At 37.4% G+C, this 15,731-nt stretch overlaps 1 protein-coding gene across 2 annotated transcripts in view; it reads left to right on the top strand.

Moving 5' to 3' along the window:
• Positions 1-15,731, top strand: part of MEIKIN (meiotic kinetochore factor) — a 79,773-nt gene extending 64,042 nt beyond the window's left edge. The window contains exons 12-13 of one of the 2 annotated variants that reach the window (XM_049649126.1): positions 5,704-5,827; positions 15,062-15,731. In XM_049649126.1, coding sequence (XP_049505083.1) covers positions 5,704-5,827; positions 15,062-15,093 — 156 coding nt within the window. In that variant the 3' untranslated portion in view covers positions 15,094-15,731. The remainder of the gene's footprint in view (positions 1-5,703; positions 5,828-15,061) is intronic. The other variant, XM_049649124.1, reaches the window with a different exon arrangement.

Below are 15,731 nucleotides of genomic sequence, written 5' to 3'. Positions count from 1 at the left end.
CCTTTGCATTTCTATATGAATTTTAGAATCAGCTTGTTGTTTTCTACCAAAAGAAAAAAAATCCTGATGGAATTTTGATTTAGGATTGAATTAATCTACAGATCAATTTGGGCATAATTGACATCATGACGTTATTGAGTCTTACAACCCAAGAAAAATGTAAAGCTATCCATTTTTTGAGTCTTTAATTTCTCTCTGAAACATTCTGTAGTTTTCACTCTTTGGGTCATTATTCCCACTTAATGTCATCATTTCCCACCTGACAACAGTATTTTATATTCTTGATACTATTGTAAATGGTATTCTTAATTTCAATATCTGACTATTAATGCTAGCATATAAAAATACTTTTTTGTGTGTATATTGATCATCATATTAATCTGTTCGGGTTGCCATAATCAAATACTATAGACTGGGTGGCTTCCACAACAGAAATTTATTTTCTCACAGTGATGGAGCTTGGCAAGTCCAAGACCAAGGTGTTGACCTATTCAGTTCCCCCAAGGGCTTTCTTCTGTCTTGTAAATGTGTACCTTCTTGCTGTGATTTCACTTGGTGTTTTCTCTCTTTGCACAAAGAAAAAAGAGCTCTGGTATTGCTTCCCCTTCTTAAAAGGGCACCAGCACTCTCAGATTAGGACCTCACCCTTATTAATTCAGTTAACCGTTATCACCCTCTCACAGGGCCTATCTCCAAATATAGTCTCATTGGGAGTTAGGGCTTCAACATATGAAATTTCTTTCTTTATTTATTTATTTAATATTTTTTAATGTTTATTTATTTGTGTGGGGAGAGAGAGAGATTGCATGTGTATGAGTTGGGTAGGGCCAGGAAGGGAGAGAGAGACTCCCAAGCAGGTTCCATGCTCAGTGTGGAGCTCAATATGGAGCTTGATCTCATGGCTGTGAGATCATGACCTGAGCTGAAGTCAAGAGTCAGGTGTTTAACCGACTGAGCCACCCAGGTGCCCCTCACCATATGAATTTTGTGGGAACAGAAACATTCTATTCATAAGTATATTGTAAACTTGCTAAACTTAATTATTAGTTCTAGTAGTCCTCCATACCCCCAAGATTCCATTGGGCCTTGGGCAGTTATATTGTCTGTGGAAAAAAAGGTTTACCTCTTCCTTTTTAATCCAGATGCCTTTTTTTTTCTTGACTAATTTCACTAGGTAGATTTTCCTGTACAATGCTGGGAGAGCAGTGAGGAGAGCAGATATCCTTGCCTTGTTTCTGTACTTTGAGGGAAAATACTCAGTAGTTCACCATTAAATATGATCTTAGCTATAAGTTTTTCCTATGTTGAGGAAGTTCCCACCTTTTCCTAATGTACTTAAGAGTTTTTGTCAGGAATGGATGCTGGATTTTTGCCAAATGTACTTTTTTTAGTTATTAAGATGATAATAGAATTTTTCTTTTTTAGTTTGTTAATATGATGAGTTGATGATTATGAATTGAGTGTAATATATTGATTTTAGAGAGAGACAGAGTGCAAGCAGGGGAGGGGCAGAGAGAGAGGGAGACACAGAATGGAAGGAGGCTCCAGGCTCTGAGCTGTCAGCATAGAGCCTGATGTGGGGCTTGAACCCATGAACTGTGAGATCATGACCCAAGCCAAAGTTGGCTGCTCAACTGACTGAGCCAGCCACCCAGGTGCCCCTGGTATATTTTTATTTTTATATATTGATATATTTAATTTGTGAAAAATTTTTTAGAATTTTTCCATCAGTGTTGGTGAGGGTCTTTAGTTTCATTTATTGATTGATTGATTGATTGATGTCTGTGTCTGAGTTTGGCATCAGAGTAATGCTAACGTCATAGAACAAGTTGGAAAGTACTCCTTCATCTTCAGTTTTCTGGAAAAGAACTAGTATTTCTGCCTTCAATGTTTAGTAGTGTTCACTAGTGAAGTCATCTAGACCTGGAGTTCTTTTTTTTTTTTAAATGAAATAAGCTACCGTTAAAAATCTCTTTAGGGCCTGGTGGCTCAGTTGGTTGGGCATCCGACTTTGGCTTGGGTCATGATCTCATGGTTCCTACATTCCAGCCTGACATCTGGATCTCAGCTCTCAGCCTGGAGCCAGCTTCAGATCCTCTGTCTCCCTCTCTCTTTGCCATGTATGTGCCCACACATGCGTACTCTCTCATTTTTTCTCTCTCTCAAAAATAAACATTTAAAAAAAATCTCTTTAGGGTTATTCAACTTACCTATTTCTTCTTGAGTGAACTTTGGTAGTTTGTGTATTTCAAGGAATTTGTCTATTTTTTAGAAGTTGTCAAATTTATTGTCAAGTGTTCTTTATAGTGTTCCCTTGTTATCCTTTTAATATGTTGGTATCTGTAGTGATATAGTCTTTTTCATTCCTGATATTGATAATTTGTGTCTTATTTTTTTTCTTTCCTCAATAATATGGCTAGAAGTTTGGTTTATTGATTTTTCTCTATTTTTCTATTTTCTATTTTATTGATTTCTCCTCTCATGTTATTTTCTTTTGTCTGCTTACTTTGGATTTGGTTTTCTTTTCTTACTTTTTTAAGGTAGAAGGTGAGGTCATTAATAGGAATCTTTCTTGTTTTCTTTTCTCTTTTTTAAAAATATTTATTTTTGAGAGAGAGAGAGAGAGCACATGAGCAGGGAAGGGACAGAGACAGAGGTAGACACAGAATCCAAAGCAGGCTCCAGGCTCTGAGCTGTCAGCACAGAGCTCAATGCGGGGTTTGAACTCCTGAACCTCAAGATCATGACCTGAGCCGAAGTCGGATACTCAACCGACTGAGCCACCCAGGTGTCCCGATATTGGCCATTCTAATAGGTGTGTAGTAGTATCTCGTTGTTTTAATTTGCACTCCTTGATGAGAAAATGTCATGTGGAACATCATTTAAAATGCTTACTTGCCATCTATATATCTTTTTTTTTTAATTTTTTTTAACATTTATTTATTTTTGAGACAGAGAGAGACAGAGCACGAACGGGGGAGGGTCAGAAAGAGGGAGACACAGAATCCGAAACAGGCTCCAGGCACTGCGCTGTCAGCACAGAGCCCGACGCGGGGCTCAAACTCACGGACAGAGCATGAACGGGGGAGGGTCAGAGAGAGGGAGACACAGAATCCGAAACAGGCTCCAGGCACTGCGCTGTCAGCACAGAGCCCGACGCAGGGCTCAAACTCACGGACCGCGAGATTATGACCCGAGCCGAAGTCGGCCGCTTAACCGACTGAGCCACCCAGGCGCCCCGCCATCTATATATCTTTGGTGTACTGTCTAGAAAAGCCTTTGCCCTGTTTTTTAATTGTGTTGGGTTTTTTACTATTGAGATTTAAAGAGTCCTTTGTAAGAGTTATGACCCCTTTGAGTATCCGTGCCAGATAGTTTATGCTAACAATGTGATTTATGGTAAAAACCTGTTTTTGATACCTGAGGCTTTGGGCTACCTCTGTATCAGTTTGACCTCTGGGAGACTGGGATCTGAGTCAAAGTTTACTGGGCTTCTGATGTTGGCAACACTTTGCACATGGGAAAATTAAACACCATCCATGTGACTCAACTAGGAGAGACAACTGGAAGCTTATCATCCTATTGTGAGCTCTGTATACTTTTTCTCCTGGACTCCCCCTATATGCCTTTTCCTTTTGTGGATTTTAATTTGTATTCTATTGTATCATAAGCCATAACTGTGAATATACCAGCTTTTCTGAATCTTGTGATTCCTTTTGGCAAATCATTAAGCCTGTGATGGTCTTGGGGACTTTTTAAAGTTAAACTTTCCGGACTTTATAAAGTACTTCTTATTGTGGGTGTGCTATAATTTCACTGGGATGTATACCTAAAAAGATTAGTATTGTGTTTGCTTTTGTTTTTTTATTGTAATGTTGCTTAGAATTTTAGGCTTCCTGAATGTGTGTACTCATGTCTTTCATCAGTTTGGGAAATTTCTCAGCTATTATCTGTTTTATTCTCTCTGGAATGGTAACTGGCATAAGTTAGGCATCTTTCTATCCTCCATATCTTTAAAAGTCTATTTAATATTTCTCATTTATTTGTTGGGGTACCTATGTGGCCCAGTCAGTTAAGCATCCAACTCTTGATTTTGGTTCAGGTCATGATCTCATGGTGCATGGATTCAAGCCCTGCGTTGGGCTCTGAAATGATAATGAAAGGCCTGCCTGGGATTCTCTCTCTCTCTCTCTCAAAAATAAATAAACATTAATTCTTCAGTTGTGTCTATTTTGCTCCTTAAGACCTCCATTGAATTTTGCATTTCAACAATTTTATTTTTCATTTCAAGACATTCTAGTTGTTTCTTTCTCAAATCTACTTTTCACTCCTATAGTCTCTTGTTGCTTGCTCATCCATGAGATTTCTATTGTTAATTCTTTAATAATTTCATACATTGTTATTCTATTCTGATTTGGCAGTTCTGATATCCGATGTTCTATAGGTTTAACTCCATTGTTTGATACTGTACAGTCTTATATATGGTAGCTTGATTTGTTATGAGTTTGGTATTTCATTATTGCTATAATAAAATTAGAAGATAAGGTCAAATATATTTTGTCTCTTATTTCTGCTTGGAACTATTCTGAGCTGAATCTTGAAGAACAACTCTGATACTGACCCTGATCATTTATTTCCTTGCTCTTAGTTGATAAAAATCCTATCAATGGATCCCATCCATTTTATATATGTATATATGTGTGTGTGTGTGTGTGTGTGTGTGTGTGTGTGTGTATCCCTAAGAGGATTTATATCTGTTTCTACTACAACAGCTATAGCAAGGATTAAGTATCAATCTAGGACCACTTTAGTCCCCTCAAGGATTTTGGCTTAGTGCCAGAGTCTCAAGTTCAGCAATTCCTTCTTCCTGCTGGCCCATTTACAATGTTCTTGTCTCAGCCAGTCACTGTGCCCCCAGGGCATGACATATGTTGATCAGCTAGGTTGGGTCCTACAGCCATCTTGGTACCCAGAAGTACTATCAATTCCATCTGAGCCATAAGGAAAGGGTGGTGTGCAGCCTAAGAGAATGAGTAGATTCTTCCAAGAAAACTCTGGTACTGTTTAGAGTCCAAAAAATGGAAAAGATGCTAGGCAGGAAAATAACAGATATCCACCACAGAGGATGATATGAATTTTACAGCAGAAGATGTTTCTGTATCAGCTTTACCTAAAATGTAAGGAGCCCTTGATAAATACATATCTCTACTTGTGAGTTCTAAGAAGTAAGGTGTGTTACTTTAATCTAGAGCCTGTCTTGTCTGTTTGATGGGCAGCTGTCAAAATTCATTGAGTTGAGAAATCAAGAAAATCTAGTGTTTGGCTCAGAATTAAATTAAATTTGTGTTTTAATTCAGTAAATTATATAGACTTGCTCTCACACTTTGGAATGCTTGAATCTTAACTCTATCATTACTCTCTCTGTGTCCTTAAATAAGTTATCCAAATTCTTTTAACTGAAGTTTCTCATTTTCAAATAGGGTTAAATATAATCTGCCTTATCTGCTTCTGGTGATTATTAAATAAGCAAATGTTTTCAAACCGATTCATTAGTGTCTGGAGTGGAGTAAGCATTCCATAAATGCTTTCTATAGTTAATATGTATGAAATATGGATGTTGAGAATATTTGCCTTTGAAATAAAACAACATACAAATATAGTACCTGGAAGAATTATGCATTACCTGCTTTTTTTCTTTTTCAGTTTCCTTCAAATAAATCAGAAATATGTTGTATTATTAGAGCAACACCAGGAAATAGACAAGTGAAAAGTAAAGGTGTTGTTGTAAAGAAGAAGAAATATTCTCCACCTAAAGATATTCCCCAAGGTACTATAGTGTGAATGCAGAGCCTACTTTTTGGGTGATATAAAACATTCTTTCATGGTAAATTCCTTATGCGCACAGGAAGTCTGCTTATAAATTGTATTCTTAGAGCTCTTGTACAAAGTGAAAATGGTGAAATTATAAAAAGTTTGGTTAGGTGTCAGAACCTGACCAGAAAAAATTTTTAATGTCAAATACTTAATCTTTTGAAAAATTAGCTTATGCCACTGATTTAAATATATCTATCTAGGATACTGTTTTCAACTATTTGAAATTTAGTGTTATTGGGTTTCACTTTTATTTATTTATTTATTTATTTATTCATTTTTAATTTAAATTCAAGTTAGTTAATATGTAGTATAATAATGATTTCAGCAATAGAATTTACTGATTCATCACTTACATATAACACCCACTGCTTCTCCCAATAAGTTCCCTCCTTAACGTCCATCACCCACTTAGCCCATTCTCCACCAAACACTCCGCCAGTAACCTCAGTTTGTTCTCTTTACTTAAGAGTCTCTTATGGTTTGCCTCCCTCTCTGTCTTTATCTTATTTTTGCTTCTCTTGCCCTATATTCATCTGTTTTGTTTCCTAAATTCCATATATGAGTGAAATCATACACTATTTGTCTTTCTCTGACTGACTTATTTTTTTAGCATAATACACTCTGATTCCATCCACATAATTGCAAGTGACAAGATTCCACTCTTTGTGATCGCCGAGTAGTATTCCATTGTATATGTATAATATATACCACATCTTTATGCATTCATCAGTTGATGGACGTTTGGGTTCTTTCTATACTTTGGCTATTGTTGATAGCGCTGCTATAAACATTGGGGTGCATGTGCCCCTTTGAATCAGCATTTTTGTATCCTTTGGATAAATACCTACTAGTGCAATTGCTGGATTTTTTGAGGAAACTCCATACTGTTTTTCACAGTGGCTGAACCAGTTTGCATTACCACCAGCAGTGCAAAAGCGTTCTTCTTTCTCCACATCTCTGCATTGCCAACATCTGTTGTTGCCTGAGTTGTTAATTTTAGCCATTCTGACAGGTGTGAAGTGGTATCTTGTTGTGGTTTTTATTTGTATTTCCCTGATGATGAGTGATGTTGAGCATCTTTTCATGTGTTTGTTAGCCATCTGGATGTCTTCTTTGGAAAAGTGTCTATTCATGTCTTCTGCCCATTTCTTCACTGGATTATTTGTTTTTGGGGTGTTCAGCTTGGTAAGTTCTTTATAGATTTTGGATACTAACCCTTTATGTGATATGTCATTTGCACATATCTTCTCCCATTCCATCGGTTGCCTTTTAGTTTTGCTGATTGTTTCCTTCACTGTGTAGAAGCTTCTTATCTTGATGAAGGCCCAGTAGTTCATGTTTGCTTTTATTTCCCTTGCCTTTAGCAACATATCTAGTAAGAAGTTGCTTGGTGGAGGTCAGAGAGGTTGCTGCCTGTTTTCTCCTCTAGGATTTTGATGGTTTCATTTCTCACACTTAGGTCTTTCATCCATTTTGAATTTATTTTTGTGTATAGTGTAAGAAAGTGGTCCAGGTTTATTCTTATGCATGTTGCTGTCCAGTTTTCCCAATACCATTTGTTGAAGAGACTGTCTTTTTTTCCACTGGATATTCTTTCCTGCTTTGTTGAAGATTAGTTGGCTATATGTTTGTGGATCCATTTCTGGGTTCTCTATTCTGTTCAATTGATCTATGTGTTTGTTTTTGTGCCAGTACCATACTGTCTTGATGATTACAGCTTTGTAATATAGCTTGAAGTCCAGAATTGTGATGCTTCCAGCTTTGGATTTCTTTTTCAACATTGCTTTGGCTATTTGGGGTCTTTTCTGGTTCCATACAAATTTTAGAATTGTTTGTTCTAGCTCTGTGAAGAATGCTGGTGTAATTTTGATAGGGGTTGCATTGAATATGTAGATTGCTTTGGGTAGTACTGACATTTTGACAATATTTGTTCTTCCAATCCATGAGCATGTAATGTTTTTCCATTTTTTTGTGTGTCTTCTTCAATTTCTTTTACAAGCTTTCTATAGTTTTCAGTGTATAGATTTTTAACCTCTTTGGTTAGGTTTATTCCTAGGGGTTTTATGGTTTTTAGTACAGTTGTAAATGGAATTCATGCCTTGATTTCTCTTTCTTTTGCTTCATTGTTGGTTTGTAGAAGTGCAACCAAATTCTCTACATTGATTTTATATCCTGTGACTTTGCTGAATTCATGGATCATTTCTAGAAGTTTTTTGGTGGAGTCTTTTGGGTTTTCCACATAGAGTAACATGTCATCAGCAAAGAGTGAAAGTTTGACTTCCTCCTTGATGATTTGGATGCCTTTTATTTCTTTGTGTTGTCTGATTGCTGAGGCTACAACTTCCAACACTATGTTAAGTAACAGTGGTGAGAGTGGACATCCCTGTCATTTTCCTGACCTTAGGGGGAAGGCTCGCAGTTTTTCCCTAGTGAGGATGATATTAGCTATGGGTCTTTCATATATGGCCTTTATGATCTTGAGGTATGTTCCTCCTATCCCTACTTACTTGAGGGTTTTTATTAAGAAAGGATGCTGTATTTTGTCAAATGCTTTTTCTGCATCTATTGAGAGGATCATGTGGTTCTTATCCTTTCTTTTATTAATGTGATGTATCACATTGATTGATTTGTGGATATTGAACCAGCCCTACATCCCAGGAATAAATCCCACTTGATCATGGTGAATAATTCTTTTAATGTATTGTTGAATCTGGTTTGCTAGTAGGGTTTCACTTTTAGTAGCATTCTTTCTGAAAATATTTTTCATATATTTTCGCATTCACTTACCATTGGTTGAGCACCTCCTCTGTGAAAGGATCTGAGCTAAGTTTGTATTATATCTCATTTATTTCTTACTATGGCTTTATAATAGACAGATGTTTATTATTATTCTCATTTTATATGTAAAGAATATGGAACTTAAAATAGTATGCATTTTGTCCAAGATTTTACTGCTGTTGGGTGGTAGAGAAGAATTCAATCTCTCGAGGGTTTTTTTAACTCCAAATTTAGGTTTTTCTGTATTCTCCTGACTGTATATCAGACAGAATGTCTGATTAATCATTGGAGCCTGGGGACATTTTATGAGTAAGCAGGCAATGAAGCAATTGAAATTTAATAGGTTATGTAAAACCTCAATCCAACTAAACTGCTTGCTTTTGATCCTTGTCCCCATTTCTGCTACACAGTCTGCTCTGAGCACTCCTTAAATCCACAGAAGTCTTTTTCTTTTTTTTAATTCAGTGCTACTCATTTGATACTTAGTAATATATTACTACCTCACATAATTCACAATGCTGACTTTTCATATTCTTCAGGTTATGAGGTTTTCAAAGACAGAGACCCCATAGTAGGCTTTTTTCTATCTCTGTCTCTGATGACATTAGCATGGTGGTAGGGAATAGTAGATGACATATCAGTCAGGTTCTTCCCAAAGAAGGTTTTTCCCATATATATATATATGGAGAGGTATTTCAAAGAATTGACTTCTGCAGTTGTAGGGTCTGGCTGAAAACTATAGGGCAGACTGGAAACTCTTGGGTGGGAACTGATGATGCAGTCCTTAGGAAGTATTTCTTCTTTCTCAGGGAAACCTTGGTTTTGCTCTTAAGGCCTTTCAACTGATTGGTGAGGCCCAATTATCAAGGATAATCTCTTAAAGTCTGTTATTATAGATATTAAACTTATCTACAAATTATCTCCACAGCAATACCAAGATTATTATTTAGTTTAATTGGGTAATATAGCCTAACCAAATTGACACATACAACAAACCATCACAGTCTACTTCATGTCAAGTATGTGTTCATACACATCTCCTTAAACCATATTTAATTTGTAAATAAAGACAGTAACAAAGTCATATTTCTGCCTAACATAATGTACCTGTCCTACATACAATCCAAAATGTGCTAATTCCTTTCCCAGAAGAGGATCCAAAATCCTTGGGGGGGAGGGGGTGTTTGCTCTTCTTGATACCCTGTAACTCAAGTACTATAATATAAAGTGAATTTATTATTAAGACAGTTTATGTTAGATGATATGGGAATAAGAGGGGGAAGAAAACAAAGATACTTGCTTAAACTAGTCATGTGGACATAACTGGTATTTATAACTACCTTCCTCCACTACCCATTTCATATTTTTTTCTTCCTCAGCAAGCACCTCAGCTGGTTATAGTTCTTAAACTCGTAGGGTGATACATACCTCATTTAAGTAGGGTCTAGGCCATTAGTCCTGCTTGGATTGGGTTGTCGTAATTTTCCACTGACCTTAATCACAGGGCATGGTAATACTAAGAGATGCCTTAAGGAATCTCTTGTATTCTGGACATACTCTTCCTTGCCTCCATTGTGGAGGAAATTTCGTCTTGGTAGTCAGGATCAGTCACCCCACCAGCACAGTAATTCTCTTCTTTGTCTGTTGATTCAGAGGCCTGAGGAGCCCAAAGCAGCCAGGTGGCAGTCTTAACTTGCAGTTCAATAGAATCATTGTTGTGTCTGTTGGTGGACGCATCCCTTCCTTTGGAACTAAGACCTCTAGGACAGCTGAGCATAAAGTCATGGGAACAGGAAGCAAAAAATTTTTGCTAGTGGGTTACGAGTGGTTATATTGAGTGATCTCAGTTCCGGCTCCATTTCTTGATTCCTGCGCCCGTGAATCCTGGCTGTGGGAGAAATAGTACCATATATTTGATGCTGATTCAGAACGTATACAACATTCTGGAGAACCTTGTCCCAGCCCTGCAAGATATTGCTGCCTAATTGGTACTCTAACTAAGTCTTCAAAAGGCCATTCTACTATTCTGTCAAGTCAGCTGCTTCAAAATTGTGGGGAACATGGAAATATCAGTGAATTATATGAACTTGGGCCTTTTGCCACATTTCTTTTGCTGTGAAGTCAGTTCCTTGATGAGAAGCAATGTTCTTCGGGATACCATGAAGGTGGATAAAGCATTTTCTAAGTCCTTGGATGGTGGTTTTGGCAGAAGCATTGCATGCATGAAAGGCAAATCCATATCCAAAGTAAGTGTCTATTCCAGTAAGAGTAAAATGCTGTCCCTTCCATGATGAAAGTGGTGCGAGGTAATCATCCTGCCACCTGGTAGCTGGCTGATCACTCCAGGGAATTGTTCCTTATTGGGAATTAGGTGTTGGTCTCTCCTACTAATAAATTGAATATTCATCAGTGATGATAGCCAGGTTGGCTTTAGTGGACTGCTGAGCCCATGTATAACCACTATCCCTGCCACCATGGCCCCTTTGTTCATTAGTTTACCAGTTGGTGATGGAGGCGGCTGGGGAAAGAGGCTAACTGGTATCTACAGAATGGGTCTTCTTATCTACTTGATTACTAAAGTCTTTGTCTTCTGAGATCATCCTTGGGTTAGTAGTCACAGGGAACACAGATATCTTCACATTTTTTGCCCATTCAGGTAAGTCTATCTGTATGCTTCTTCTCTAAATTTTCTTGTTATTAATTTTCCAGTCATGTCCCTTCCAAGTCCCTAACTGTCCAGCCAAACTATAGGCCACAATCCATGAATCAGTATATAACCACGTATCTGGCCATTTTTCCTTTTAACAAAGGGAACATTGAGATATATTTCTTGAAGTTCTTTCTGCCCACTGGGAGAATATACCTTCACCAATTTTCTTCAAGGATGCCACAGAAAGGAGCTTTTAGGTTGTGCCTGCATATCTGTAAACCAAGTCTGAGGCGTTTTTTTTTCTTCAGTAAGCTGATTGTAGAGAGAATTCTTCATGATGCCAAAAGTACAGGCGGGGAGAGAGAAGATAGTATAGCAGTAGTGTGGACCATAGGCATTTGGGCCACTTCCTCATCTAACTTACTTGTCCCTTTCAGGCTCGAGCTCAGTTTCATATATGCCATTTCTCTTTGATAGTGTAGTGATGCTCTGCACAACCAACTTTATGGCTTGGTGCATCAGACTGTGCATAATTCGTGATGGGCAGCTTAGCTCTCTTTGTAACTTGGTGTTCCATGGTTAAGTATTGAGTCACTACTAAGGCCCAGTAGCAGACCAAAAGCTGTTTGTCAAAAAAAAAATAGTAGTTGTTCACAGGAGATGCCAGAGATGTGCTCCAAAATCCTAAGGACCTGTGTGCTGTGATTCACCTACAGGATCCGATAAAACATGTATATTTCTCACTGACATTTCATGAACCACTGGATCTGCTAGATCTTTTGGTACAAGTGTCAGAGCATCTTGCTCAGTAGCCTGTATCTGTTGTAGAACCTTCTCCTATTTTAAGGCTTCCTCAAAACCAGTAGCCTTTAGGTACTTGGTAAATGGGTTGAAGTAGTATACTCAGATGAGGTATGTGTTGACTCCAAAATCTGAAAAGACCCAGTAGGAGGGGCCAGATGCAACAACTTATCAGTTTTTGGTTGTAGGAGGAGCAATAACTTACAATTTATTTTAGGAGGTATATTTCTCATATCACTAGGACCCTAGAAATTTCACGGAGATGAAAAGATACCCTGCAATTCCATTTTCCTGGACCATGGAGCCCCATCATTTCCACTTCCAAGAGTATATCCAACTATAATGTGTATATATATGTTCATCAACAGATGTATGCTAGAATGTTCATAGAAGCACTTGGATAATAGACCCAAACAGGAAATAATCCAAGTGCCCACCAGCAGTAGAATGGATCAATACTGTGTTACATTCATTTTCATTGGGAGTGCTGTGTAGCAGTGAGCATCAACAATGTGCAGTTACATGCAACAATATTGATGACATAAGGAGCCAGACACAATAGAGTACATTTCACATTACTTATATTTAGTACCAAGCTAGGTAAAACTAAACTATGATGAAAATCACTATAGTGGATGTCCTCATTAGGGAGTGACTATTAAATAGAAAGCATTATGAGAGGAAATTCTAGGGTGCTAGTAGTGTTCTGTTTCATTATCTGAATGCTGGTTACATAGATATGGTAAGTTTGTGAAAACCCATCAAGCTCTGTAGTACATATATGTACATTTTTTTGGGTGTAACAAAAAAAGTTAAAAAATAAAAACAGAGAGACACCTGGGTGGCTCAGTTGGTTGGTTAAGCATCCTACTCTTGATTTTGGCTCAGGTCATGATCTCATGGTTCATGAATTTGAGCCTCACATTGGGGCTGATAGTGTGGAGCCTGCTTAGGATTTGGGATTCTCTCTGTCTCTCAAAAATAAATAAACCTTAAAAAATTTTTTTAATAAAATAAAAATAGAGAAACTTCTTTTAATTTTATGGCTGTGGATATTAGTCTATGACATGAGATAATATCACAATTCTGGGCTTAAGTATGCAACAAATCAATACTAAAATGTGTCTGGGAAGTTCTTCCAAGTGTTTAGACTGAAATTTTTAATTTGATTGAGAGAGACCCCTTGATGTATGCTGACCAATTATGCCACCTCCTGGCTTCTTTCTAGACTCTCACCTCATTTGGCAACCTCTTCATTTAAGTAATTCCCTTACAACTTCTGGCCATTTGTCTGTGCCTTTCCTTTAGTAAAAATAGCAAAGCCCCAAGCTAACTAGTGATCGTGTTATTTTGAACATGTAACGGCCTATTTTTAGTCCTGGCATTTAACGTTTTAGCTAGTTTGGCAGTTATCTAATCAGGACTGCAGTATGAAGCTTACTTTTGATGGTCTAGGACCCCTGCTCATTATGATGTTTGACCACTAATAATGCTGATTAGAGGGGAAAAAAAGTGGTGAAAGTGAACCACAAGAGGAATCCAAAAGAGAAGTGCTAGATGAGGTGGTATGGGTAAATAGAAGTTTGAGAATGGTACATCCATGTGAAAGAGGCCTTCAGTAACATCCAGTCCAAGGTTTCTTGATGGGTGGCCCTCTGACCACCTACACCAGAATTACTTCAGACCTGGAAAATTACATTCTCTAGAGATATGGCATAGGAATCCACAATTTGAAGAACTCTCAAAGTGATTCCAGTAAGCACTAAAATTTGATAGCCTTTTAATGATCTGGTCTATTTTGCTTATTTTACATGTAATAAAAATGACTTAGCCAGATGAATAAGTGACTTGTTCATATTCACACAGCTACTGGCAGAATCAGAATTAGAACTTAGCTTTCTTGGTTTTCATTAGTTTGGGTAGCTGTCAAATAAGGCATGTGGGGTAGAGTAGATAGGGCTCTGAGTTTTTCAGCTCATCTATACATAACAGTTTTGCTTCTCTTTGTTTTATACATTGGGATTCTGTATTATATTTAAACAGACACTTTTTTTCTTGTTGATTCGATGTCAAAAAAGATGAAGTTCTGCAGTTAATTGGTTCATTTATTCAATAAGTTCATTGACTGGATGTCATATGTTAGATGAAGTTAGTGGTTGGTAATATTGAGATAAAGACATAGTTGTCTTTATGAAATTTGTAATCTCATAAAGGAAGTCACATAGGTAAAACAAGTCCAATAGGTACTTTCACATATGTAGGACTGTGTTGGGATACATAGGGAGATGCTTTGAAGGATGATCTGAAGCCCTCAGAGGCATTCTGAGCATAGGCTTTCTAGGCAGAGGCACCATGATAAATAGAAGCACAGGGGCTTAAAGTATCATCAGGTGGTTAAGGAACTGAAAGTAGTTACATTCGGCTGGAGTTGAGATTGGACTCTGAGAACTGATACTCCAAATCTTTAGTAGGGATCAGAGGATAGATTATGAATCCCAAAATCCTGTATTAGGAAGATCCTGGGTTTAGCTACAGCATAGAGGAGTAGAACACAAAGGAAGGGTGGGTAGGGACATGTGAGGATCTTCGTGCTGGGTGGTTGCTGAGGAGGACAGGGATGAGGAGCACAGCTAGATCGACTCCTCCAGGTTATATGGCTGGAGTTAGAGGCCTTGTGTTGGCTACTGTCAGCTATCTTTGCTGGACTTCCCAGTGGAATGTCATTGTCTGACTTCAGAGAGTAACCTCAGCATGTCCAGGAAGGAGTGTGCTAGCTATTCCTCTTTTTATTTTTATTTTTATTTTTAAATGGCCTCTGGGTTTGTTTAATAAGGGACAGAGTGAAACTATATTGGTTGGGTGTCAAGAGCTCATGCCCCCAGAGACTGGTTATTAATAATTATTGGTCACCTTCTTGTGATATATATGGAATAATCTATTATTGTATTTTTTCTCCAGATATTATAATAAAAACAAATGGCAGGATGTAGCAGCTGTGGCTGAATTTTCACCACTTTGAAGATATGCATGAATGTGAAGCCAAAGTCCATAAAGCAGAATGTCTGCCTGAAATTATATGTAATTCAAAAATCAAAATTCTCTAATTATTTGTGATATATCCTGGTGTTTAAATTCTACCAAGATTCTTATAATTTAGTCTGTAAAGAAACATTCTTCTGTATCTTCTTAAATATGTGTATTTGTATTGTAAAATAAGAATAAATATCTTAAAAGACTGTATACTAACTAGATATGTTAGCTGTTTATAAAAAGCCAAGTACCAGAATACTGTGTAACTTCCTTTGTGTTTTTCCCAAAGTTTATCCTCTGTATGAATTAAAAGTATTAAAGTTGTTGAAGCACTAAAAATGAAAATGCTTATATTACAAGCTATTTTTAACAGAACTTAATTGAAACCACATGAGTGAGAGACCTAATTCCAGGTCTGACTGAAAGAAACTCTATACTCAAGTTTGCTGAAGCAGGGAATGTATAATATGTACAATCAATCATACACTAAGTATTTGATATATTACCTCATCCTCAAACCTTTAGCTAATACTATCTGTAGGATTTTTTGTGTTTGTGTATGTGTGATATTACTTGTTGTGGCGTCTTTACACCGCCC

This window comes from Panthera uncia (assembly GCF_023721935.1).
Source record: "Panthera uncia isolate 11264 chromosome A1 unlocalized genomic scaffold, Puncia_PCG_1.0 HiC_scaffold_17, whole genome shotgun sequence".
Lineage (NCBI taxonomy): Eukaryota > Metazoa > Chordata > Mammalia > Carnivora > Felidae > Panthera > Panthera uncia.
This window is presented reverse-complemented; position numbering and strand designations above follow the sequence as displayed.